This window comes from Bombus pascuorum, chromosome 1 (assembly GCF_905332965.1).
Source record: "Bombus pascuorum chromosome 1, iyBomPasc1.1, whole genome shotgun sequence".
Classification (NCBI taxonomy): Eukaryota; Metazoa; Arthropoda; class Insecta; order Hymenoptera; family Apidae; genus Bombus; species Bombus pascuorum.
The window spans coordinates 26,377,600-26,404,166 of NC_083488.1; the positions used below are offsets into that span (position 1 = coordinate 26,377,600).

General features: G+C 40.8%; 2 protein-coding genes across 2 annotated transcripts in view; one reads left to right on the plus strand and one right to left on the minus strand.

Moving 5' to 3' along the window:
- LOC132908821 (N-alpha-acetyltransferase 15, NatA auxiliary subunit) overlaps positions 1-26,367 on the minus strand; it is a 45,076-nt gene extending 18,709 nt beyond the window's left edge. Inside the window, exons 1-8 of the mRNA XM_060963180.1 lie at positions 26,209-26,367; positions 25,590-25,937; positions 25,317-25,451; positions 25,050-25,194; positions 24,694-24,951; positions 24,309-24,619; positions 23,948-24,229; positions 23,659-23,872 (exon numbers count right to left, since the gene is read on the minus strand). Coding sequence (XP_060819163.1) covers positions 23,659-23,872; positions 23,948-24,229; positions 24,309-24,619; positions 24,694-24,951; positions 25,050-25,194; positions 25,317-25,451; positions 25,590-25,937; positions 26,209-26,265 — 1,750 coding nt within the window. The 5' untranslated portion in view covers positions 26,266-26,367. The remainder of the gene's footprint in view (positions 1-23,658; positions 23,873-23,947; positions 24,230-24,308; positions 24,620-24,693; positions 24,952-25,049; positions 25,195-25,316; positions 25,452-25,589; positions 25,938-26,208) is intronic.
- LOC132908782 (adhesive plaque matrix protein) lies at positions 16,891-23,338 on the plus strand. The gene is made up of 2 exons (XM_060963118.1): positions 16,891-17,542; positions 19,441-23,338. The coding sequence occupies exon 2, from the start codon at positions 19,441-19,443 to the stop codon at positions 22,612-22,614; it is 3,174 nt and encodes a 1,057-aa protein (XP_060819101.1). The 5' UTR covers positions 16,891-17,542; the 3' UTR covers positions 22,615-23,338.
- Positions 26,368-26,567: the final 200 nt, after the last annotated feature.

Below are 26,567 nucleotides of genomic sequence, written 5' to 3' on the forward strand. Positions count from 1 at the left end.
CCACTTATCCAATCCGAATACGTATATCAAAACTGGAAAAAATCAATTCTGAAATTGTTCTTATTCCCACTAGTAAGACGGACTGTAATGGAAGCTTACATGTTATTGTATACGATTCTACGCAACACAATCGTTGTCGCGAGAAACAGCACGAGAACCTCGGAGTCTCTTCTGCCCCATCGTTCAAATCACCGGAACGAACGAGCAGAATTCCAAGAAAAAGAATGCAACTGCTCATCCCTATTTCGGTCACGTTCGTGTTGAATGATTGTACAAGCACCGGTACACTGTTCCAGAAAGCGAAAAAAAGAAAAAAAAGGAAAAACGAAGCGACAGGGTATCTCCCCAAATTTTTACGTTCCAGATTGACAGAGAAAAGCAAAAACAAGGATAACGCAGTTAACTTGGTGACTTTATGGCGAGAAAAAGAAAGCTGAGACTTATGCAGTGAATTGTTACATCTCGCGACCAATTTTTTCAAAAATTATATTACTATAGATCCAAGGAGATATTATATCGTATTGTTACTCATATTTATTTTCGAAACAAATTTTACCCGAGCTGGAATTAAACACAAATTCCTCTCATAATCTCAGCTGCGCGATAAAAACGTTTACTTCAAAACAAGAAGCGTACAACAGGAAAATACCGAAAAGTAACCGTTTAATATGTCTAATAACAAAGTAACATTATTTTTAAAAGCGTCGGCGTATATTATAGCTGAGCGTACCACTACAGGATTAAAGGCCGTGACATCAAGCCACGCACCGGGGAACAACCTTTTCGCCGTGATCTTGAAATTAACCAGCCCGTCCCGGTTCTCAAGATACGCCACGATAAGTCGCCTGTGAGAAACAGCATTCTCGGCTTTTGTGCGAAATTGCGGGAAAATACGCTGGCGTGTAGACGCCTCGTGAGTTGGACGACAATGGGCGCGTGTCGTGGGGAAAGGAAAGAACTATCGAAACGACGGGAATACTGGACAGGTTTAATTAAGAGCTCGCGAACGTCGACATTTATCGCGTTCCATTGTTAGGACCGTTCGTCTCGAAATCATCGCGGCAACCGTTTGTCAGAAGCTGGTAGATCAAGCGCCACGCGAGATCGTGTTAATGAGAGATTCGATTCCGAGGTGCACGGTCGTTTCTCATGAAATTACAACGAAGAAAATTTCTCGAGTTTCCCTGCGCATTATTCAGACGAGAGAAGAAAATCAGGAAGTGTCGTATTATTCATGCAGAAAATTGGTCTCTCTCGGTTCGTGCGCGCTGACTGCGTTTCTGAGACGCACAGTGGCTAATTAAACATAATTAGAGAGGCTGATATGAATCTTAATAACGCCGAGACGTTGGTCGTGTTGTTGATTCGTAGACGTACAGCTTTTCGAGAATCGATCGCGACAAATAAATGTAGTAAATTGATAAGGTGCACGACGCTTCCTGCTTCCGTATTGGATATATCTGGATCGTTTAAGCGACGTTTAATTATTGTATAATAGTTCGGTCGTATCCTGAATGAAGCAATGAAACTCCGTTTAATCCATTAAAGACTAAGACTATCGTAACGTTACAAATACTTCAGTTTCTTTAAATTTCATAAAATTCTAGGATATAGATGGAAAAGATAGTGACGAAGAAGGAAATACTAAGGGAATCTTTGAAATTGCTTTTCGTAGCCGGAACGTTGAAAAACAGAATTCGATAATGTAAATAAACCGAAAAAGAATTGAAAACGAAAGGTCGCGTTAACGCAACAGCGATCCTTAATGCAGACTGTATTAATGGCGTCCCAAGTAAACGTTATCAAAAATCTGCCAACCGAATAAACGTATCGTCCGTTCTCTCTCGATCATCGCAAAAATTCCAAACCACGACCTTCCCAACCACTATGTTCATCTTTGATACTATCTCTACCATGAAAAAAATTTTGGGAAATATTTCGGGTGGCACAGCTTGGCGCCAGAATATCGGTAACGGCGGCGTGACCGAGGAAGGTCACGACCATCGACGACCTTGATACCAAGAATCTCTTCCGATGACTCACTCACGCTAGACACACAGGTTCGAAATAAACACGCATCCTCATGCGGCCGGCGATCTTCTCGCGGGGATCGAACCGACTTCGGAACGTCCTTAGTTTCGTGTGTGCTGACTCAAGAGGTTCCTGGGAAAAACGTGAATGAACGATCAAGTCTTAAAAATAACCTCCTGACCGTTGCAGTCTGGCTAGCTACTGTTTCAGGATGTGCGTCACTCGATCGTTCGTCATAATCCGCGGCTCAACGATGCCGTCAGAGACCGAGAATACTATGTCATCGACGTCGGCATAGAAGATTGCATACAGGACGTGACGACACGATAGGAATTGATGGATCATCGAGTGGAGCTGCGTGCGTTCCACCAAATATGGTCAGCGAGATCGGATCCTAAGATCGATAATGATACAGCGGTTTTGACAAGCGGAGCTTGGAATTTTGGATGGATCGATTGCTGCAGAAATTCGACTGGTTCGATCTTATTTGGGGACGATGCACGGAGATATACCAAATAAGGTATTGGGGAATGCGAATCCTCGTGTTACTGAATTATCCGAGGCGAGTAGAAATGCAAATGTACGAGCGTAGGATCGAAAGTCTGTTCTGTTTGATTGGGATGCAGTTTTTGGTCGTTGCATGAGGAATGAGTTTTTTCTCCTTTGTTTTTGCTCGCGACGTATCAAAACAATATAAAAGAAGCATGCCTTACTTTGTTATGATCGTAAATTTCACGATCTTCGTGAGCAAGAGATTGCTGGAACTGTGTCGAAAACATGCCGAAAATTTGTGCTTCATCGTCTATGGAAATATTAGACCGCTGGTAAATTATTCCAAATTATCTTAGATATCGGAATATCGATAGTAAAAATTATTTAGTGAAGATTTTTACATAATAGTTTCAAAAAAACTTCTTTAATATTAAAACTCGGTAGATTTCAAAGCAAGGCTTCTATCAATATCAATAGCATTCGTTTTAAGTAAATAAATAAAAATGTCGAATATTTATCAAAAGAATTATCTCTCAGAGTTAATTTTGCGATAAAAACGTTCTAAACTTGGATCGCCGAGGTTTATATCAAATTTACGACAAAGTACGAATAAAACGGAGAAGTCTACTGATTTTAATACTCTCGAAAATTTTCCTCTTGCAGATATTTAAAATATAAGTCACAAACAGACGGAGATTGTTAGATCGAAAAGTATTAATAAATTTTACAAAGCAAATATATATGAAGAAACTTAAATCGTTTTTGAGTCTAAAACGCGCTTCACACAAACGAAGATAAGAAGGAAAAAAACATATCGTTAATGATCATTCCTAGTCCTTACACAATGTGACGAACGGAAGTGGATAAATCACTTGTAACATCATCAGAGATCGCATTTTGCGTGATACGTTTGGTCTTCAAGTTCACGTCCGCGACGCTTCTTCTCGCATTTACTTTTTATTTAAACGAATGTGATAAAAACAGATTCAACTTTCTCCTCGTATCATTTATTTCTAGGGGAAAGGGTCCACAAGAGAACACAAACGTGCCGTACAATGTAGAAACAATAAATTTGAGAAACTCGAAATTCGACCGAACGAAAAAGGAACCGACCTTGTGGAATAATATACATAGATCGATCGTGCTCGTGATTAGGCATGATCGATGCTTATCAAAGGTGACGATGAAATTTCGTGGACGCGTATTGGACAAGTGGGCCAAACTTCCGCACACGTTCGTGTTTATTGCACGTGACCGGTATCGCGGAACATTTTTGCGCGCTCTTTCGCGCGCCGATATAGGCTCACGCGCGTGCCATGAAAAAGAAAATTTGCACTGTCACGCGAATTGCAAGCACGTCGCCCCTAATCACTAATTATAAAACAATTTGTCTGAAGTTGCAGGAGTTATATGTAAACGGAAATTATTTACACTTGGTGTTGATAGAGCTGAAAGAAGTTGGCGTGTTTTCATTGGAATGTAAATTAACCTTTCTAGCGATCTAAATAAAGATTCATTTTTTCAATCCCTTCTCGACATTTTTATGAGTTGTAGAGTTTTACAATCCTGAGAATCTTTAACATAATGACTGTCACGTCAGACATATTTGGTTGATGCTCCGGCACGAACCCATCGCTCATTGTTGAATTACTGGGTTATCATGTACAAGAATGATCACTACATACGGTAGAGCATTATTTCGCTCTGTACGTCTACTGTGTACAAACATCTTTCAAAAGTTTCATCTTTCGTCTGTCGTACACACCGCGATAGAAGTTTCCTGATAATCTGTATGCCAAAAAAGTACACGCTGACCTGGAAACCTCGAGCATTATCAAAAGCAGCGATTGCAAACGCTTCAACAATCTTTGCTGTGTCTCGTTACCGTGCTTTCACGTTCGCACTATAAAAAGACCTGGCAATAAAGCGCGGAAAAAAAAAGAAAAAGCGAAAGAAAGGGGAATAAACACACGACAGTTATTAGCTGAGATGAGTGGCCACGTCAATTGACATGCAACCAACGCGCGACTTACAATTCGCGCGAGGTGATTCCTGAGTTGATCGTCGATAGATCCGAAATGTCTGTTTCCGTGCTCGTTACCGCGGTGACACGATCGGTCGCCTAATAAGCGTACACCGTGGAATGTTGGGCGATTTTATGGATCCCGACGTGGTCCTTTGGCAGATCGTGGCTGCTCGATTGAGACATTAACCCGCCACGGGCGAAAGAACGCGAGAGCCTAACGAGACACACGTAAGGATTTACGTAAAGGAGCAAAGCACGCGTCTCGCGACGTAACAGAGTTATTTTCGAACTCGCGAATCGCGAGCAAAAATCTCGCGCGCCGTCTCGACGGCCACGCGAACGAGAAGACCTGTTGCGAATACCTATTTCATAGAGTCACCGCGGAATCGATCGGTAAAAAGCAGGTTTTCCCAAGCTCGTTTCCGTTTACGACTGCGAACAAGCGATCGTATCGCGTTGCATCAGTGGTATTACGAAAAAATTATTTAATTGGACAAGTTGATGGAAATATTGGTCGACGACGCGAGAATTCTTGCCTCAAATGGATTAGAATCCTGTTCCAAGTAACTTCTGTCGTATTGTTACTAATGATTAACCTCTACGATCTAACATCGCTATTGTGAATAGATCTATACAGAGGTTGTCGTAAGCATTTATTATATCAAGACACGACAAATTGTCAAATATTGGATGGATACGATGTATGACAATATTGTTCGATCATAGAGTATCAAGAGATTGTGAAAGGGTTAATTTGAGAACGTGATTTCCTGGGTGAATAACATTAAAAGTGTTTGGCAATACTGATAATCGAGGATTGAGAGTCATATCGTTAATGTGCCGATTCTTCAAAGGTAGATCGCTTACTCATCTTCGTCGATCAAGGAATCTCTTCTATAATCAATTAGTACCTTTTGTCAGTAGATCGTACGACACGGAACATTAACAAAGCCTTCTATTCTGGTGACTGTATGAAATCACTGGATTAAATTCGAGATTTTCGATGACGAACTTAAATATTTGTAAAACTGGTTTTTACACTTTACGCAATTATTTTCAAAGCTTGTGGATGGCTTAGATAATTTATAAAAAACTAGAACGAATGTAAAATTCTAATATTTGACGATCCTGAAATTGGCAAATGTGTCCTGGTTTCTTTACGAAAGCAGTTTCTAACGTTCCATTAACACGAATTAGCTTCGTTAGCGATCAGAATAACTACAATTGTAAATAGAAGATCTAGTTTGGTAACGGCGCGTTCACATGCTTGGAGGAAACCTAATCATAATGTTGACGAAAGACGGTGAAAAAGGACACAGTTTACACTCGAGAACCTCGAATATTATTAACACATATCGTGACTGTCGCGTAAAAATACGAATTCCGTAGACTACCTGTCAAATGTCAGCGAAGCAGAAACAAAACGATACGTCACCCTATTTCTTCAACTTCCCTTCAAAACTTGTGTCCTTTCAAAAATAAAACGCACCAGCTGAATCCTCTAGACGTAATACAATATCCTACGACTTTTCTTCGAGGAAACTTCGATATTACTTTATTCCTGTAAGTTATTTTGTTGTTTATATCATACCTCTTCCCTGACTCAAATAATCCTAATATAGAATTACGCGAATCATTTCCGCGTTTCTTATATTTTCTGTTGTCGGATCGAAGCTACGCGATATTTTCTCCTTCCTTCGTTATAACATTTCAGACTAATATATCTGCAACAAATTTAATTATTCCGTAGAAAATTCAAAATCGAAACTGCTTCAAATAATCTTAAGTTACTATATTACCACTCGCAACAACATAAAAGGTCTCACTTCCAAATCATCGGGAACACTGAAACCACAAACTCTGTCTCGGTGTAGGAGTAATTTCTAATCACACATCGACGACGAGGAGGTGGAAAGCGCGGCGATTTTCCTATGATCGCGGTTTATTCCCGCCGCGTGGACCAATTCCAGCGTGGTGAACGTGGGGAGAGGCGCGTATCGGGCGCAAAAAGGAAGGGTGGAAGAGGCGTGCAAGCGGAACAACGTGATCGCGTCTGGCGCGGCAGTCGTAGGAGAGCCTCGTGACACACACGATCCACTTGGTGTATCCCTTTTGCCGCGAGTAACACGGTCGTCCTCTTGCTGATTCGCGGATCGTATCACAACTATATACACATATACACGGTGTGCACGGCGTTGGGCCTCCTCCGGTTGTCTCGTGTCGCGCGTTGGAGAGTGGGACACTGGCGCAGGGCCAGTAGGATCCACCGATATAAAGATCTACGGTCACACGGGCCGGGAGGTTACTCGTTTCTTCATCGTCGTCCAAGTGCAGCAGGACAGTGAGTGATACAGCGCGGCGACGAGCTGCTTTCCCGTGTTATGGGCTCATCTCCGTGATAACAAGTCCTATACATCGGTTCTATTATATTCGTTTCGTTCGTACTTGTTCAAATTAATCGACTGAAATTAGTTGGAAAAACTATATCATATCGCGTGTGTAACTGGTTCGCGTAGATGAGCGCTGAGTAACGTCGAATCGAGGGAGATATACTGGAACAGTGGATCGGAGCTTAGAAGAAGATCGTGAGTCCGCTTTTTTCCTTTCAAATTCATCGTCAACCTCGTGCGACAACTGTGTGAGGTCTCAGTGAAATAAAGTTGTCTTTGATCGTTGAGTTATAACGTTTAGATTTTTGTGAAGCAACGTAATAAAAGTACGTAGAATCGTTGACGCGTATTTTCGTATCGATCGAGAGAATTAGAACGACGTAATATCGTTTCGAAGTAAATGCACTTCGGATATTACGACAATTACGATAAAGAAAAGCTAACGAAGACACGCGCGCCTGTTTTCTGGTACTCGAATTGGCGCGTCTTTGCGACTGCATACTGCTCAGGAAATTTATATAACGGACACGATCGGCATAGCTTCTCGTGAATCATCGTCGAATAGCGGTTCACGTGTCGCGAGCCTACAACGAGCCAGGTAAAAGATCGGAGTCCTTGCATTTTCCGGCATGAATATTTATCGACAAGATTTTTTTCTTCGTTTTATCGAACGGACGTACACGATAATTGTTAGACATCGGGGGATAAATATCGTGCCGGAGGAATAAAGTCGTTGGCGATCGGTTTGTCGGCATGACCGGACGCGTAGAAACGACAGACGATAGAAAGAACCGGATCGTGAGACTCGCGTGTAATGAATGATCGATGCTGTGGCTAATATTATTCCAAAGAGGCCGGAGTGCTTTCACAAATCGACGACGGAAAATATTCCCGTACAGCTTGTGACATTTAGACACGCGCGATAACATACCGTGGCTACCGATCGCCGACTACCGGTTGATCGAATTTATAGTACCTTTCTTCTTATCGGACGAACGAAAATGTCGTGACACTTCCGAGAAACAGGTTCGTTCGAACGCGTAGAATTATGCTCGACGGGATGTGGATTATTATTGTTCGTTGGAAGAGGGCAGACTCGTAGAAGGGGGAAACGTTTCTCCGATCCCCCAACGCGGAAGATTGTCGACCAGTCTAAAGAAAGAAATCGTTCATCATGAAAATCTATAGCGACGCCTATGGAAAATCGAAGAAAAGGAAAATGATTCGTTCCGCTTGCAACAATTCTCACGTAGTCACGTCGCATTAGACGTCCACAGTATCCGGTCAGTTCCACGTACCGCGAAAGTTAAGATTTCCGGCAGATCGATCCGCGTATACGGCGAGGCCCTCGTCACGTGTCCGCTTAATTACAACGTAGATTCGTCATTAACACAGCGGAGATCGACGTGCTTCCTATTCGCCGTTAACCGGTAGCTTTCACTTTGACATAACTGCAACGACGAAAACGAAGGCAAAAACCGGCGACATATTTTTGAGGGACTAGCGAGCAAATCGTGTCTAGATCGCGTAAAAATCGACTGGGGATATAATACGGAGAGATATATGGGAACATTTAGCGATTTGTAACGCGATATCTTGTATTAAATTTTTCTATAACTTTCGTTACACCTCTCTTCCTCAATGGTTTTCCAAATGTATCTTTTGACGCATACTTACGATGCTATTGTATCGTACTTTGGTACGTGTGAAAACTTTTATCGCTCGCTCTTGTTTTCTTGTCACATCCAAGGATTGATGGTCCTATTGAGAGATTGCGAAGGCATAATATACCACGTAGCTATAACCGCGAGTAGGCGGATCACAGATGAATGGTAAGTTGGGCTGCAAAGTATTCGGAGGATGCATACTTTGCTCCAAGATTAGATTCAGCTTGGAAGAATCATTAAAAGAATTTATGTAAATGTACCTTCTACGAGATTTTTATCGAATTATAATCGTGTTTCTATTATAAGAAATAAATAATTGGCTATTTAATTTCAAAACAAGATCTGCTACAATTCGCGCTACATAATACGAAATTATTTCTAAACGATTAGGTACTTCTCGACTGTGTGTGTGTGTTTGTGTGTGTATTTCTAAAAAAAGTTCCTAAATAATTCATAGAATGCTATAAAACAGCGATTAACATAGAGATCAGATTCGCTAATGCAGAATACCCAAATCTTTGCCAGGATAAAAGATAATTCGAAAACGAAATAAATTTGTTTTTTATCACCAACCCATTTACGAAATATATTAATAATAAATAATTGAACAATGAAGATCTCCTCTGGTGACCAACGCGATATTCATCGCTAAATGCGGATCAGAGGGCGTAGCACGGATTCAATTGGGCGCTCGTTCGTCTCGGTACCCTCGAATTAAGCGTGTCAGCCAATGACCATTCGCCTATCGTTCAGCAATTAAATGGAATTGTGACAAACGATCGTGCTCGTTTCGCGATTATTAGCATCGTGAACTCCAGCAACATCGGTTGAGCAATGCGTCCTTGTTTCTTCAGCAGGTCTAAGATCGCCTCGCGCTAGACAGGGGCGGAGCAAATTACGATCTAGGAATCTAATTTCCTTCGAGTGTTCCTCCGAGTTATCGCATTTAGACCGAGACCACCGGATCAAGAAAAGTGTTATTTACGTTCGACGATCGACAGACACGTGCACGCGTCATGAAATAGAATCGTTGATCGGAGCACCGGAACCGCAACTATTTATCAACTTGCGTAATTTTCCTTTCTGTCGAGTAAAAGAAAAATGCTATCCGCAGAGAGAAAGCGACAAAGCGTTTAGTAAATTGTGTTTCATGACTTAAACGGTTTATCACGGGGAATAAGGTGGAAACGTGTCTCCCAACGAATTCAAAGTTACACCGAGAAATCGATTTAGTGTTTAATCGGATACAGCCCTTTCCAGATACATCTACGGCGATTGTATAATACGATGAACATTCTATTGAAAATAATTGACGTTGAAGACGTTAAAGATGAAATTCTTTTGCTTTTCTGGGAAGGGACAAACGCGAGCAAGCCCTTCGATGAATTACCTCGAAGCAATTCTGTTAACGTAAATTTTGACTGCGACAGCTTTGATAAAATGAGCCTGGTCTTCGAACAAACTACGTGTTGCGTTCTACTGTTGGGAACTCTGTTATCTGATAAAAATGCCTAGAATAAAAGTCGACTGGGTAATAAATTGCGAAGCGAACGACCACGAGCGCATCGAGTCGACGATAAATTCTTGCGATCTGGAGTACGAGAGCTCGAGGAACGAAAAGAGGGACTCGACGAGTAAAAATATGTGACACGAACCTTGGCGTAACCTTCGTCGCGCGCTTTCCCTCTTGGTCCCTAATTGCGGCTATCGGAGTCGCGGGCGTGATATGACGACAAGCTCGGCAGGGTCGAGAGGAAACGTGGGAATGCGCGCAAAACGGAACACAGATCGAACACATCACAGAGAAACGATTCTCAGCCGCCGTCATCTGGCTGTGATTCATAGAAGAACGTTATTAAAATTTATAAGTTAGTGAGAAACTAATGACTAAAAGATATTACTAATCGTTTGTATTATAATCAAATTTTTGAATAGTCAAATTTTGTGAACTGCGTGTAACGATAGAGCAAAGCTATGGGAAGAAGCATGTAAAAAGTTTATTTCAAATTATTATACGACAACCATAAAACTTATGCAAGCAAAAGAAGATATCGAAATTACGTAAGCAAATTTTACAAGGTTTATCGCGTTGTTTTATTGGGTCAAGGGGTTTGTTACAATGAACAACTTTATGGTCGTATGGTTCGTATAAAATATATCGCTAGGTACTACGCACTTGTTAACAGGCCAGGTGACGAATAATTGCGTTTTCCAGCCGTAACCAGTTGAATTATAACGCTCATTGACAGGACGTTTCAACTTACGCAGCATGAAGACCTTGGTCGAAACGAGGTTTATTAAATGTTAAAAATCACTGGACGTCCGACTAATCGGTGACTAATTGGAAGCTAACGGCTAATTGGTGGATATAACAGGCCTTGGGATCGATTTTTGCCTAAAACGGACGTTTTAACCGGGACGTCTACCTCATACGCGACGAAAGGTCATACATCAGAGCCGACTCTTTTCTCGAAATACGGTACCGGTTCGCGGTCCCTGCATTTATTTCGAAGGCGAACAGGTGAGCGAACGAAGAGGAAAATTGTTCGCGTACGTGCTGATGAAATTAGCGAAGCCGTGTTTATCGTAAGAATTACTGCCACAGAGGTCCATGGTTTGTCGTTGCTTAGCTCATTGTCAGTAGCAGAGATTCGCGCGAAAATTATTCTCAAGCCAAGTCACGTTAAAAATAATTTAACCCTTTACGTTACAACCGACGCTTTGATGTCAATGGACATTGATAACGTGCAAATTATTATTTCTTTTCTTTCGTATCGATAAAAAGTTGGAGAATAAATATATCGTAATTTTCAAAGTATGAATGCTTTCCTTAAATTACTTGGAACAATACACCGTTTCTATCGACGATCGAAACAGGTAACGCAGGAATAATTCAAGGCGGGAGAAATCTGCATATCCTTGCACCGTGAAAAATTTCGTCATTTGTTTGCAATAATAAATCCAAAAAGGGGGATAAAAATCAAAACGAAAAATGATGATGTTCGCGCGATGGAAAAATTGGGCCGTTAACCTTGTCTGACCGGTACCTACAGCTTTTATAGTCGCAACAAAAACGTAAACCGGTATTGGTCGCATACGCTATATGCATTCTGATAAGCCTCCGTATAATGCGCGTCGGAATATCTTTAATAAAACTACATTTCTCCCTTTTGGTTAATCGTATTATGGAGAAAATCGCTCATAAACATTTCTCTTCTTTCTGACGACAAATTGCGGAATGTAAATTAAAGATTCGGCATATTATTAAAGCTCCATTAAAACGCAACTATCGTAATTATGGAAGAAAAATGAAAAAAAAAGGGTAAATCAATTCTTTCCTTATAAATATCCTGCAGTGTATATGTGAAAAAATTAAAGATATTTTGTGATATAAAATATTGATTCATAAATTAAAGCTATTATAGTGTTGAAATAAACGTTGTCTAATTTCCATATTTCATATTTTACAATCAATAGAATAGAAGATATTCGACGACAAAAAAGTTATCAAAACTAATTGTTTTTTTACAACCGTGATAGCGCCTCGAGCAAATCCTGTTTGTCAGAATTTACAGTCCTAGACAACAGAATGCTATACATGATGAGTCACGCACACATTATATCCGAATAGCTGTGTTCATCGAAACGGAGATGCGGCAAATACATCGCGTTCTCGCGTGTAATACACACTACCGTTAAAGGAGCCACGGGTGCCGAGGAGAGAAGAGAATAATCCAGTAGAGCTGCGGGATGAACGAGACGAGCATATTATGCAAGCGAGTTGCCTTGCAGTGCAAGCCGGTCAATGCCAAGGTGTACAACTACGGTCGCTGATACTCGTCTCTGTTAGTCTCACGCCGGCAACCTCATCACCGATAACTTCGAAGCGAAAATCAACCTCGAATAAGTTCTTGAATCATTGATCGTCTGGATCGCGCGAAGGCGAATTAACGAGGCACTATGCCAGCTGGCCGCTCGAGTTGAAGATAAAGCAACTTGACATGTAAGGATAGTCAAATTTTTCGAGGGACTTCATAACAAGAAAATTTCGAAACGAAGCGACGACCGACTTGGAGTCAAATGATTGAGTTTGAAAGGAAAAGAAACGCTGAGCATTAAGCATTTAGAAAAGAGCATTAAGAAAAGGACTTGCATAAAAAAGTTTCGGAAAATGAATGGAGGTCTGAATTTGTAATTTCGCAGAATATTAATCGAACTTGGAAGAAGATTCGACGTGCACGCGCAGATCAATATTTTTGAAATTGTTTACATTCTTGCCGAGTAATTAATTCCAGAAATTTTAATAGATACGCGATACAGACTCATTAGCCAAATGTCTGGAATTCTTGAAATGTCTGTTGGAGACGTCTATAAATATTTCGAAAGGCGAATGACGTCGGTTTATATGGAGGGTTTTCAATTTTTACAAGAAACTAAAATCATGAAACAAGAACTTGATGATTATTTAAATCAAATAGATATCACGCAATTATTTAAATATCTTTAAAAAAATTCGCTTGCAACACTTTTTCTGCAAAAAGTCCTTTTCTTTTCTAAAATTAGATTCCTCCATTGGAGAGATACTCCAATTTACTTTTAAACATCGTGACAAAAATAAGTCAAAGTCGACGCTGGATTCAGCTTTCACCGTTGCGTTATATAAATGCAAAGTGGCGAATAACGCGAATAGTCTGAAAATTTGGAAATCTGGGAAATTTCCAGCGGTTATCCTACTTCTTTGAACGTCGATGTTGAAAAAGAAAATTATGAAAAGCTTTCCGTCCAACGTACATCGTAAAATACGTGAATTGTACGCTTTGAGAACAAAAAGCATGAGAATAAACCAAACGAGAATAAATTCTAAGCAAAATCACAAAATGAAGAAAACGACTTTTCCTTTGGTGCAAGAAAAGAAAACACGTTCTATGTCAAAGGTGTGAGGTTGTCAAGAAATTATGACATAAAAAGAATCGACAGGTAGATGATGAAAGAAATCACAAATCTTGTCTTATGGCATGATAGACTGGTTCTTGATCAGTGCGACAGTGCAATGTAACAGACAATATATTTATGGGTGAATGACTTAGAAACCATAGATAAGTAATATGTTAATAGTTGGCGTAACATTGAATCGCACATGTTGTAACAATTACGTAGTTCCGATTCGATAAAAGCAAGTTACGTCTGTGGCCAAGTTTAGCTTAAACTCTAATTTCAATTTCAAATATTTACACTGGGAAGCAACGATAAAAAAACGAAACTTAGATCTACCATCATCAGGTTATTTTCTTTTTCATTTATCTCATATCGAAATATTTTTAACCGCCAAGTAACATAATAGGCAGACTATCAGAAAGAATAGACATTTATCCTATCTTTGCTGTGCTCTTTGCGTTTGATTGCTCTAAAATATTCATCAGAGTGACAATTCCTCAAAATACTCGTGCATGATAACTATAGCTTAATAAGCTTAATTGCCTGATAGAGTGGACGAAGGAGGGTAAAGTCATTCTGTCATAACAGGAAGCATAGTTAAACGAGCGACGCGCCGAAAGTTGCTCGCAGGTGTTAGCACGGCGTTAAGGAATTAATGCTGCTCAGCGAGCACGACGCGAAACAAAAAGGAAAGTAGCTGAAAGCGTAAATCGAATTGGATAACGCGCGCGCGGGAGCCTTACGCGAGGCACGCGCGCTCGTCACACGAGCTATGCAACGTGTTGCCTCGGTATGGCTCTTTCTTTCTCTGTTCTTCGGCTTCTCACTCCTCATGGCGTTTCCGAGGTTTCAATCGAACGATATTTGATGGATAAATCGCTGTTGGAATCGGCTTCTGAACCGCACACAGCCTTTCACCGCCTCTGACGAACCGCCGCCGCGTCGTTCCCTCACCGCGATTCAATGCCATATCGTTGCACACGCTTTTGATGACCTGCATTCAAGGCCACGTGCTCGCGCGCGCCGTCAAACCGCGACCGAAAACGAGATCGATAGTGTGAACCTATGAAATTTCATAAATTTATATTTTTCTGACTGTAAGATTTCTATAGAGTGTCATCGAACTAACGGCATAATTTTCAATGGGATCAAATTGGAGACGTAAGTCGGACACGTATAATTTTTTCGTATGAAGGTTCATTTCCAAATATAATAACGTTGTCGCTATACTTCGTCGAATGTTATATCGAAGCTACCAAGGAAGTTATATGAATATCTTATCAAGAATTTACGTGAATCGCCATAACACCGAAGTCAATGCACGACAGTACGTAAGCATCCGGTGACTGTCGAGTAAAGTCAGTGATCGTATCGAAATGATTAACACATCGTGCATTTGAGTTACATTTCCCAGTTTTCCCAAACGTTTTCAATAAATACGCTGTTTTATACGTGAACTTGCTCCCATATACAATGTGAAATAATGTGTTAACAATCTAAATATTATGATAACAGTATCATTTCAAAAGTGCTGCAGTACTGCACAGAATTGAAACAAACTAAAAAAATTAACTACGTACATTTGGCTATTCATTCCCATACCTACTTACATCTACAAAGACTATGATATACTATGGTTACTCTAGACACTGAATTACAAACGTGACTTTACTACTAACCGAGTATGCGACTTTCCTCGAGCTATTCGAAACGAAATCGCTCGGATCTAGAATCGCACAGTGGCAGGACTAGAAAATCTGGCTTCGAGAAACGATATTACGGCAGGTTCGGTCGCAACGATAGCGTAACCGCACTTGCCACGCCACAGAGATCGTTCTTCTTACATCACGTCGCGAAAAATCAACAATCCGCGTTGCGGAACGCGCGAAACCGCCCGGCGTACGACGTGTGTCAAATCGATCGGCTCTTCGCGAGCACCGGGAGAAACGAAGCTTTTTCTTTCTGACTCGAAGGGCTTTCAATCCGTGACTAGTAGGATGAAATAAAAATCACCTCTACGGTGAATTTGAAATGCCGTATCTGAGCGGTTATGCTAATTATTTGTTTGAAATTTCGCATACGTTGCGCTTAACCTGTTGCCGAACTCCAGATAAATTATGAGTAAGTTAGCCTTCACGTTTAATCTATGATTTGTTATTAAAGTCCAGAGGAATCTAAATTTTCATTGTTCTTGCAGAGTAGCGTGTTTTGAATTCAGCTGGAAATTCCTGATTAAATTAGATGAGAAGTAAATTCCTAAGAACGAATCTATTATATAAGAAGAATGTATAAGATCCATGCAAAACTATCGAGAAATTAAACTCATCGCCCTGTTCTTAGAGTCTCATTTTATTCGAAGGTAGCGAATTATTAATATCAACGAACCGCGTCTCCACGCGACCACTGGCAATTTCTCAAGTCTGTAGGAAATTAATTTAGAATTCAATTAAGTAATCAGATCTGCTTACAACGAATTAACCCATCTCGTTAATGCCACCACTGTATTAAAACGTTTCTTAGTCAAATTCGGTGAAAGATGAAAACCGCGTGAATCGATTAAAACGTTCCAAGAAACACTTAACAAAGTATCTTGCATTTCGATTGAAACTGATTTAAAAATCAGAACATGAAGTAAATCTATCAGAATGAAACTATCAGAGTGCCTTATCTATGATCGGTGACATCGTTGCCTGAACTAAAGAAAGCTTGATGCCGTAGTCCGATTTGCGTCATTTAAATCTCTTATCGAGTAAAAAGGCTGACAATGCGTGGTGCACGAAAGTGAAAGCCTTCGTTTCGAAATCGTTTTTCGTATAGCGATCTGAGCCAAGTGGATTCATGCTACCTGCCACCCGATCGAGGCGAACGTTCGACGAACAAGACGGTATCGCGATCCAGCAAAGAGGCGGCGATCGCGATCGCGTGAACCGTACGAATCTTAACTGGCAACGACTTCCTCCTTTCCAGCTGGACGTATCGCTTGGAAATGGCTCCACCTTTCGGAACAAACGTCCTTGAGCGAACCAGTGCACCGGGAAAGGTGATGAAAACCGGCCAGTCACGTGTACCATGCCGGCGCGAGCGGTTGTTCGCTAGCTTCGCCTTCTTGTCGCACGTTCCATTGATTTTCTGATCGATGTTTGTCCTGTTAAAGTGTCTATGAACCGGGACAACACGTCAGAGCGTTCGATAGAAGGATTAGAAAACGTTTTACTCGACTTTTACACCTAGAATACCGTGAATGCGTTAAATGGTTCAGAAGTACGTCTTCGTTCGTGTTTTTCTTTTTTTTTTTTTTTTTTTTCACAAAGGAAAGTGAAACGAATGTTGTCAGTGGTCGTGTATTAGTTGGTGAGACGTTTGAAAGTGTTTCCCAAGGAAAAGTTAGACGATCGTGTCTCCAGGAACGTGACTGACCTTCGAAAGACGCGTTCTGGCGACAGGAGTCTTCCTCGTGGTGGAAGCAGGTCTTGCGGTCGCGAGGAAAGCGAACAGCTGACGCGAGAACAGCAAATGCGTTTTAAATTAGCGGACTGCTGCATTCGTGCCGGACAGCCGATCTCAAAGTCATTGCTTCCGAGGTGGAGAAAGCAAAATACACGCGATGGTTAGCTCTCGATCAGGACGCGTTAAGCGAGCAATCGTCGGCATGCGGATTAGATTAATCGTTATCTGTTCGAGCGTCAAATAGCTTCCCGAAGAAGATGATTTAAAGACAGAGACGGAATTAAATAAAGCCGATTTCCATGCAGAGGAATTCCTCGATTCCGTCACGTTTTCGTTCCGTTTCGATTAAAAAGCCGCTCGCCGAGAGAAATCGCTGGCACTCGTGGTAAAGTATCATCGCGTGTGCGTGTGTGCTCGTTCTCCGTTTGAAAAACCTGCGTTCCCCTCGGAAGAAGCGCATTATTGCGTGTGGCAACTCGATTACACACCATTCACGACGTCCTGCTGAACGATTATCGTCCAGATTCGCGACCGCTCCGGAAACCGAGAGAAAGGTACTCTTTTATTCCCCGCAACATGCTATCAGTGTATTTGATAGTTTAAAAAGACGTTTCCGATACAACAGTCTCGCGGAGAACAGTGAAATCTTGAACCGACGGTGGTATTTTTTCAATATTTTCTGACAGACGAGTGTCTTTTTAATTCGTTTTATAAATATTTTTTATAAGTTGCAAGTTTTTTATATCGGACGTTCTTTAATAGCCTTGAGGATTTTCTTAAAACCAAATGTCCTTTTTCCTTCCTTGGATCAGTTTGAAAAGATAAATTAGTTTCATCGGTGTTCTAACATATTAACATTTTCCAATTACGAAACTCTTCAAACACCCAGCAAACTTATCTCTAACTCGTCCCTCAAACAATGTCCAAGCCATCAATTACTCTCCCAATACCTCATTCAAGGACTATCGTCGTCATTCCATTTACAAAGGACCGTAAACAGCTAATTGCCAACATTACCATTATCATTCATCGTAATAAGAACAAAAACTGCAGCTTCATTATCCTTTTTATCGACGGCAATAAATCACAAAGCTCAATTAACTTCGTTTCAAACATCCTTCGACTCTCCTTCCCGCGAACGCATTCAAAGATCCGCAGGGATACGGATAAAAATAAAAAGCAGTAAATTCAGTTTCTTGTCGGAAACTCGGTATGACAAAGTTACTTCCGCGATATCGACGACTCTGACGTTGGCCGTGGCTAAGGCAACGTGCGCTAGGCGAATGCAGAAACGTGAGCTTAGGTTTGTTATTCGGTTGCAAGTGATTACGAGCGCTGGTACTCCAGTGACCCGTGAATGTTTGTCGACCGCTCACCGACTGTTCACGAGGGAAAGGCGTGGTCCCCTCCGGTCCCACATTCCCATATTATTGCAATTCACGTAAATGGGCCTGACGAATTCGCCAATTTCAATCGTGCGGTCTCGACGTTCCTCGAAAATTTAGCAACTGTTCGGTGAGGGAACCTTTACTCAATTTCTCGCGTTCCATTCTGCTGATTTTATCGAAATATATTTAGAAAATAGAAAAGTGAAAATTAACGGGGAGATTTCATTAAGGATAGGAAGAAATGTCGATTCCTCCACTGAGATCCTTGTCACGATTCTAAGAATATTATCTTCCTAATTTCATCGAACTCTTCTTCGGAAATTCTATCGATGATTCTAGGGGAAAGTTGCTTGTTCTTTAAATTTACGAAATTTATACCGTTTTACTGATTTCGTGGAACTGTATAGGAAAAGTATAATATAAAATCGAAAGTTTGTACATGTAAATTCTCGTTCAAGCTCGTCATTCAGTCCGAAGAGTCTGCCGCGTATTTTAATATCAGTTTCTAATAACAGGAATTATTATTTCCATGCAATAGTTGAGAAAATGTTGCCGTTTCAATGGGGAAAGCAAAGTTACTCCCGTGGAACGGAAACACCTCCACAGAATAAACTTATACTTTCGTTGCGCCAGGTGGCAGTCACCGTATGCCTTGCGACGAACAACTCGACGAGAACTGCTCTAAAAGACACATGACGTGATTACAAGATTGAACGGTATTATCAAAATTACCGTACGATATACATCGCGACTGTAAATATAATTCACATGATCGTAGTCAAGCCTCATTAAAAGTAATTCGCACGAAACAGTCGCTTTGATTTTTATTGGCAGACATACATATATCGTATTTGCGCAATAAAATACCGATCCTACGAAAGAAAGATGCCAATGCTATATGAACATGCCAGATGATAACATTTAGATATTAAGATACCGAAGACACTGTTTCATAGATATTAAGATACCGAAGACACTGTTTCATAGATATTAAAGTAAAAATAACGAATACCATTTACATCACACTGAACGAAACGTAAAGAGTTACTTAATTTCCGTTGCAGATGATGCAGAGAAGACTTCCTGTGCGAAAGCTCCTCCTGGTAGCAGTGTTAGCAACCTGTTTGTCAATCGTGACATCATCATCGAGCAGGGAGAGACGGAATGTCGGTGCGGACGAACCTAGTCATGGAGCAGACAGGACGCACACACCAGCCGGCCGTAGTTTCAAGTCATCGACCAGCAGAGACAACGAGATAACTACGGAAGCCGGAAGGAAAGTGTCGCACAAACTGATTGGAGGCCACTTGCGAGCGGATGCGAAGCAAGAAACGTTCTGGGATGACGGTATCCTCTTATCGTCTGCTGGAAACGGCAGGGAAACGAAGGCTAACCGTAAAGACGAGGATGACGAGAAGAAAACTCTCTCTCAACAAGTGAAAGAAGGAAAATACGGTCTAATACAGAACGAAATCTACGGAAGTCAACCTAAACGACCAGGAATAATCAGTTACTTAGGCAATCCGGAAGTACCAAAGGACACTATCGACAATTTAGGTGGTCTCGATGAGGATGAGATTTGGTTAGCCGAGAATCACGTATTAGTGTTGAGAGGAGGGAAATTTCCTGGCCATGAGACGCCGCAAGCCAATGGAGACAGCACGCCGACCTGGCCACCGATCGACAATTACAAAGCACCCAGGAGACAGGTCAAGATACCATCCAAGCCAAAGGTACCGCCGCCCTTTCCCATTCAACTCACAGAGGGCGGCCCGATACAGATTATCGGGCCGAATGGCACCAAGGAGATCGGCAATGCCACCGTTGACTACAGAAAGGATCCTTTATTTACCAAGGGATTACTATCAGAGGATGGTCCACTCTTCGCTGTTATAGCCAACGGGACTATCGTAATGTCCGATACGAATTCAAAGAACGCATCTTCGGAGGAAGAAAACTCAAGCGTAAAGAGTAAGGACGATAAGACAGATACCGTACCACCTGGCAGTTTTCCACCCTTCTATCACGCAATTCCACCTGGTGCAGTATTCGTGCCACCACCGAATAATCAATCGGAGTATGACGAAGAAGATCAGTCTATTTACTATCCACCGCCATACAGTTTTCAATATCAGCAAGATAATACGACAGCTGTGCCACCGGGTCCTCTGGTTCCAGGAATTATACTTCCACCACCGCCGGACTTCTTCTCTGCTCTCGAGGACAAGAAGACCACGACGAAGAAGTACACGAAGCGACCAGAAACTACACCAGTACCAAGACCCAGGCCTACCTATCTACCACCTAGGAAATTAACTACGAAGCAATACAAGAGTTCCACTACAGTGCCAAACATAACGCAAACCATAAAATCCAGGACATCCATCGGTATGTCGAGTGTTACAAAGACGTACGGTCGAACAAGGTATAAAAATTTTACGGAGAAAAATTTCACCACCAAGCCCAACGTAAGGACAGTCCCTTATATAGAAATTACGACATCGACGCCGGATAAATCGACTACGCTTGATAACCCAGAATTCTACAACATCGGTTCGTTAGCACAAAATCACGTAACCAATCAAGAAAATATACAGGAGAAGAATGAAGCGTGGTCGCGTCTAGTAACCAGTAAAACGATTCCGATAGTGACGTACTACACGTCCACGCAGTCCACCTTGGAAAGACCTGTGGAAGTAACGCCGGCCTCGATAAAGAGTATTATTACCACTAGCAACCCGGAACGATCGCCCAGCCAGGCTTCTTACTACTTTTACGAAGAATCTCACGAACCACCTTTCCACACCACTCCAAATTCGATTTATTACAAAACAACCACCGAATCGCCTTTTTACGAAACCGTGACGCAACCACGAGCCGAGGAAAAGAAAAAGCAGTATTACAACGTGGAGGCAATTCCGTCGCGAGAAACATCGAAGGACTACAGTATCAAGTTTATCGGCTCTCCGGTGAAAAATTCCGCGCCCATTCGCTACAGTGACGCGACAGTCACGCAAAGCTCACCGAAGTACGAGAGCGGCTCGACGAGAACTCAGGGTCAACGAATGTTACTTGATCACGCGCCTCTTTACTATCAAGCCATATCTGCTCGTCCAGCTGTCTCTGTGCAGCCCTATTACACCACCTCAAAGCCACAGGCTTATTACAGGCAAGAGGCGAAATCAAAGCCGATTTATCAGTACAGTTTCGAAGCAGCGGACTACTCGAAGCATGGAAATCAAAGGCAGCGGTACGAGCAAGAGCAAACTAATGTATTTAACGAGTATCAGAACGTTAAAGTCGATGGAAGGTATAGTAATCATCGATACGATTACGAGAATGAATCAGTGCCTCAAAAGAGAGTCAGGCCGCAACCGTATAAGAATCAACAGCCGATCTATCCTTCGACGACAGCGCATTCAGCGATAAGTACCACGGACAATCCTCAACATGCTTATTATACTCAACAGGATGAGAAGTTCCTGGATGATGTCACGAAGGAGTATTTCACCATCTTTGGCAAGAAGATACCGCATAAGGGTATACCGAGCACGACTCCCATGTATTCCAAGACGAACAGTATTACCGAAAGACCGGATTACGTGAATACCTATGTGGAGAATTACGACACCCCCGAATCACCTGTGTATAAGACACCGAAGGTTAAAGTGCATTACGGGGACCAGTCTCAGAGACCATACTCCCTCAAAGACGACATTCTTGTCAACTACAGGCGACCTCTGCCTCCTATTAATCCCGACAGTGAATTCATCACGGTGGTCGATCCAAACCAACAACAGCCGCCCAATTATAGAATACCCAACAGGGATGACCAACCCTTGGCAGCGATCCGCGCTTATCCACCGCAGCCACTCGTGAGTCCAAGAAACGGCCCACCCACCAACTACGTACCGGTCGTGGAATCTCCGGAAGAGCTAGACGACACGTATCCTCAGTTACCCATATCGTTGGAAGACGACATCAAAGTGAACTACCGCCACCCACGACCTACCATAAATCCAGACGCCGAATTCATCGACCCGATTCCAGTGCAAGAGAACCAGCCGGAGAAGCCAAAGGCCTATTTCGCGTACAGATTGCCAGGCGATGGGGGTCACTTTTACTTCCTAACGCCACAGGCGATCACGCAGAGGCCGGAGCAGAACGCCGGTCACCTCTACTCAAAGTCGAGAGGAACGAGGCTGCTAAGACGTCGACGGAGGCCAGACAACGTGTGATACGTGCACGCAACGAGGCAGCCGCACAATGCCATACCAATCATCGGGGACGCACGATGGAAATGCGTGTCATATGGAACGCGACGCGGAAATCAACGTCAGAACGTTGTGTACCGTTATTAGGATATTTATTCTATGTGTAAATATATATACGGATATATCTTGTATGCGTAATGTACAATTAAGTTAGATAGTTATCGACGCCTCAGTTACGCTATATAAAATGCTTAATTTATGCGACCTAACTTCTCCCCTTCTTCCCAACCCTGCTTTAGATTGATACAGATGCGATATTGTGTGTAACGCCGCTTGTATGCGACGATAGGTATGCGCGAGTACTTTGAATGACCGTCATGTACTCGTGCGTTGTCTGTGATTAATGATCGATAGTAAATGCATACCGTGTACATATAGTTATGATTGACGATGTAGAGATTCAATTATAGAGCTTCCGAGTGCATTTTTCATAAACCGTGTTACACGAAATATGTTATATTCGAACATAGAATAAACATTGCTTAGAAAGACAAAGTATTCTTCCTTGTAAGCAAAATATTGATAAAAGCATGACATATTATTAGAAAAATCACATACATGGTGCTCACATTCGATTATAATATCGGTATTATTTTATGTTAATTCTTGTATGATACTCTACGAATTTTGTATTATTCGAAAAATTTATTGTAAATATATATGCGATGAATATAAGTGACGTTCTTAATGGATGGTATTATTATCGTAGGATTAAACTAGGTTGTAAAGTATCTTTTTTAAACAATACGTGACTTCCAATGTAATGACAAATGATTTTTAAGAAATCGATCGTTTAAAGTTGCATAAAAATAAATACCTATTTAAATCTAAAAAAATTCCAAGTACAATTTCATAAGCCCTTCCTTAGAAGCCATGGCAAAAATAAATAAAACCACACGAGCACTATACCCTTAATCATTGTTCACGAATATGTAGTACATATAAACAACTCGACGACAGTTAGTAGCTGATTGATAAAAATAAACGATTCAAGGAATGTAGACTTACCGGTGTCGATTTCTTGCGTCTGTGTCGGATCGGGCAATGGTTCATCGTGTAGTCGCAAATAAACCTCCATTGCACATTTTGCTGCTTTAAAATAAAATGGATGTGCTCGTAGCACGTCTTCTAACCTTAGAAGACCCACGTAAGACCTCAAGGTCATCTTTCTCATACAGTAGGTATGAAAGTCGAATTGATCCTCTATGATTTCAGAAAAGTGCTATAATTGATAGAAATCGTTTGAGAGCGGCTAATAATAAATTATTACTTGCAAATATAGGATGTTAAAACCTACCCTGTCAACTTCGTGACATTTCTTTAATGCCTCCCCGTACTTTCCAAGGCGTTTGTAAGCATTAGCTGCTTCTGTCTGAATCCACATACATTGCATTTCATTTAGATTTTCCATGGCTAAAACCCCTTCCCTAGTAAACTTGCCACACGTTTCTTCCGCTTCTTTGATGAGATTTGCACGCAACATATACTTGGCACATTTAGAATTAATATATCGATCTGCTGTGTCTAATCCTTGCGCTTCGTCTAACCACTTATAAGCCTCTTGAACATTACCAGCATGCTAAGAATGTACACGCACAATTAATTACATTATTAAAGGAATATAAATATACATTACCAAAATCGAACACGGAATTCACCTTATAAATGCGGCCTTTGGTAACAAAAAGTTCTATAAGTGTAGGTGTGTGTTCTATGGCAGCATCAATTTCATTTAGCGCTTTTTCTGTAAGTCCAAGATGATCGTAATGTTGTGCTAAATAATAATAAGTCCATAATAGTGCCGAGGCTGGCTCTCGCGCATTGTCTTTCTCTTGATCGCTAAAATGCCCATGAGCTTTTAATGCTTCCTTGTATTCCAAAACCAAAGATTGTATAGTATCAACCTTCTGTTGATCGTTATATAGAGAACGAAGATTTACAAATAGCGGTGGTACACCTTTATGAAGACCTATAGTGTAAATAAAATATCAATAAGTAACTTAGACTCTTTGTAAAAATATTTTCAATAATCATAAATCGTACCTCTTCGTAAGTACCGATCTACTAGTGTTTTAAATTCATCCCCTAATGCATAATTTAATTGTAAGCGACGCGGCGCTAACGCTCGAGGAAACAATTCTTCGTATCTTTGGAGCATAGCTAATGTTTCTTCAGGTTTTGTGTGTCTTTCAGCCTCTGCTAGCCTAGCATAATAACTTGTATTTTCAGGATTTATATTTAAAAGTTCTTTATAAACCTGTGCTGCTTCTGCATATTGTTTTAGTTGTAATCTTAATTTACCTAGAAAAAAAAAAAACAGGAAATTAGTTTTAAAAAACATTATTGTAAAACACTTACGATTAGTTTTCATAATTTAATTGTAGAAATTTATAATATACCATATGTTTCTTTTACAGTAACTTTATCACAAATTTGATCACTATATTTGTCAAGATGTTTCAATGCTTGTTCACATTCCCCTGATTCCTGGATAACCATATTTTGGTACAATAGCAACTCACTGTGCTCATAATCATAACAAATCTGCAAATATTAAAAATATCCCAGTATTACATATTATAATATTATCAATATTAAAAAAAAATTTAGACATTGCATTATTTAATGCAACATTTTTTCTTTTTACATAATATTAGAATACATACCATTGGGGAATTTCGAAACGTGTCCAAAATTTTAAGTGCTGTTTCATAGTCCTTTAATAAATGATATGATATAGCGAAACCAATCCATGAAGCACGCTGTGTAGGACGTAACATAAATAACTGATACCTTGTGTCCTAAAAAAAATATGGAAATAAATACTACTATTAAATAAAAATTAGGTTGATAATGCCATTAATGAAAAATAAACAAGAATAAAACAAATTATACATATACAATAAGTGGAAATAAGGTCCTTCATATTGAAGATTTACCTTATAGCCCTCCAGATCCCTCATCTGAATTTGAAGCAGCGATAAGTCCCTAAGAATTTGAATGTTATCCTTGTCCCATTTAAGGGCATTTCTATAGCACTTAATGGCTTCATCGTATTTCTTATCCGAGCGTTGTAAAAGTCCATAAACGTGCCAACAAACATGAGATTGCAAATCATTCCTAAGACCTCTCCGGACATGATCGTATGCTTCTTCTTTGCGACCTAAGCAGTTCAGAGTGAGACCTTTCATTGCCAAGGTCTCTCCATGTTCACTAAATTTAGGGTTTGATAAAATTTGCTTTGCAAACTTTATCCCATTTTTATACTGTTTGTGTTCGTAACACCTCTGCAAGAAACATAAATACGTTTCATAGGATAAAACGTTTTCATGATTTCAATACTATGTACTTCAATAAACTGGCATTATAAAGTATCGTAAAAGATAAACAAAAAATCATGTTTTCATTCATAAGATCGATAAAATTTTTATGACCCGTGATTGCCAGTGAATTTTTCACAATTTTTCGAAGAGTGCTTCATCATTACAGCATGATGAATACTCTTATTAACCGGAGAGTGGGGTCCAAAACAGAGCGTTTTGATTACATATTACTCACCAGAATTCGTTTAAACAAGGCATTTTCTTTGGGTGGCAAGGGATTGCTGGAGGGCATTTTTGTATAAATACAAAAATATAGGGCCTTTTCCACCCGGTAAACTTAATTTTCACCACAAAACCTCGTGGCCACAAACGAAGAAGTCGATCTTCGATCACGTGATCATCTGCGACAATGCTGTTCCGCCGGAAGTTCTACATTCACGGTGCCGCACACTTTAATATATTATATAGCTTTTAGAAATTTATTAACAAGAATAATACTTTCTTCGCGTACGTTTGCGTTTATATTTCGTTATCTTTGATGCTTTCGATGATTTTACATTTTTCGGAATTGCATGAAATACGCATTTCTAAGTA

What these genes read in the sequence shown, in the direction of transcription:
- LOC132908782 (XM_060963118.1), top strand. Translation starts at nt 19,441, where the DNA reads ATGATGCAGAGAAGACTTCCTGTGCGAAAGCTCCTCCTGGTAGCAGTG.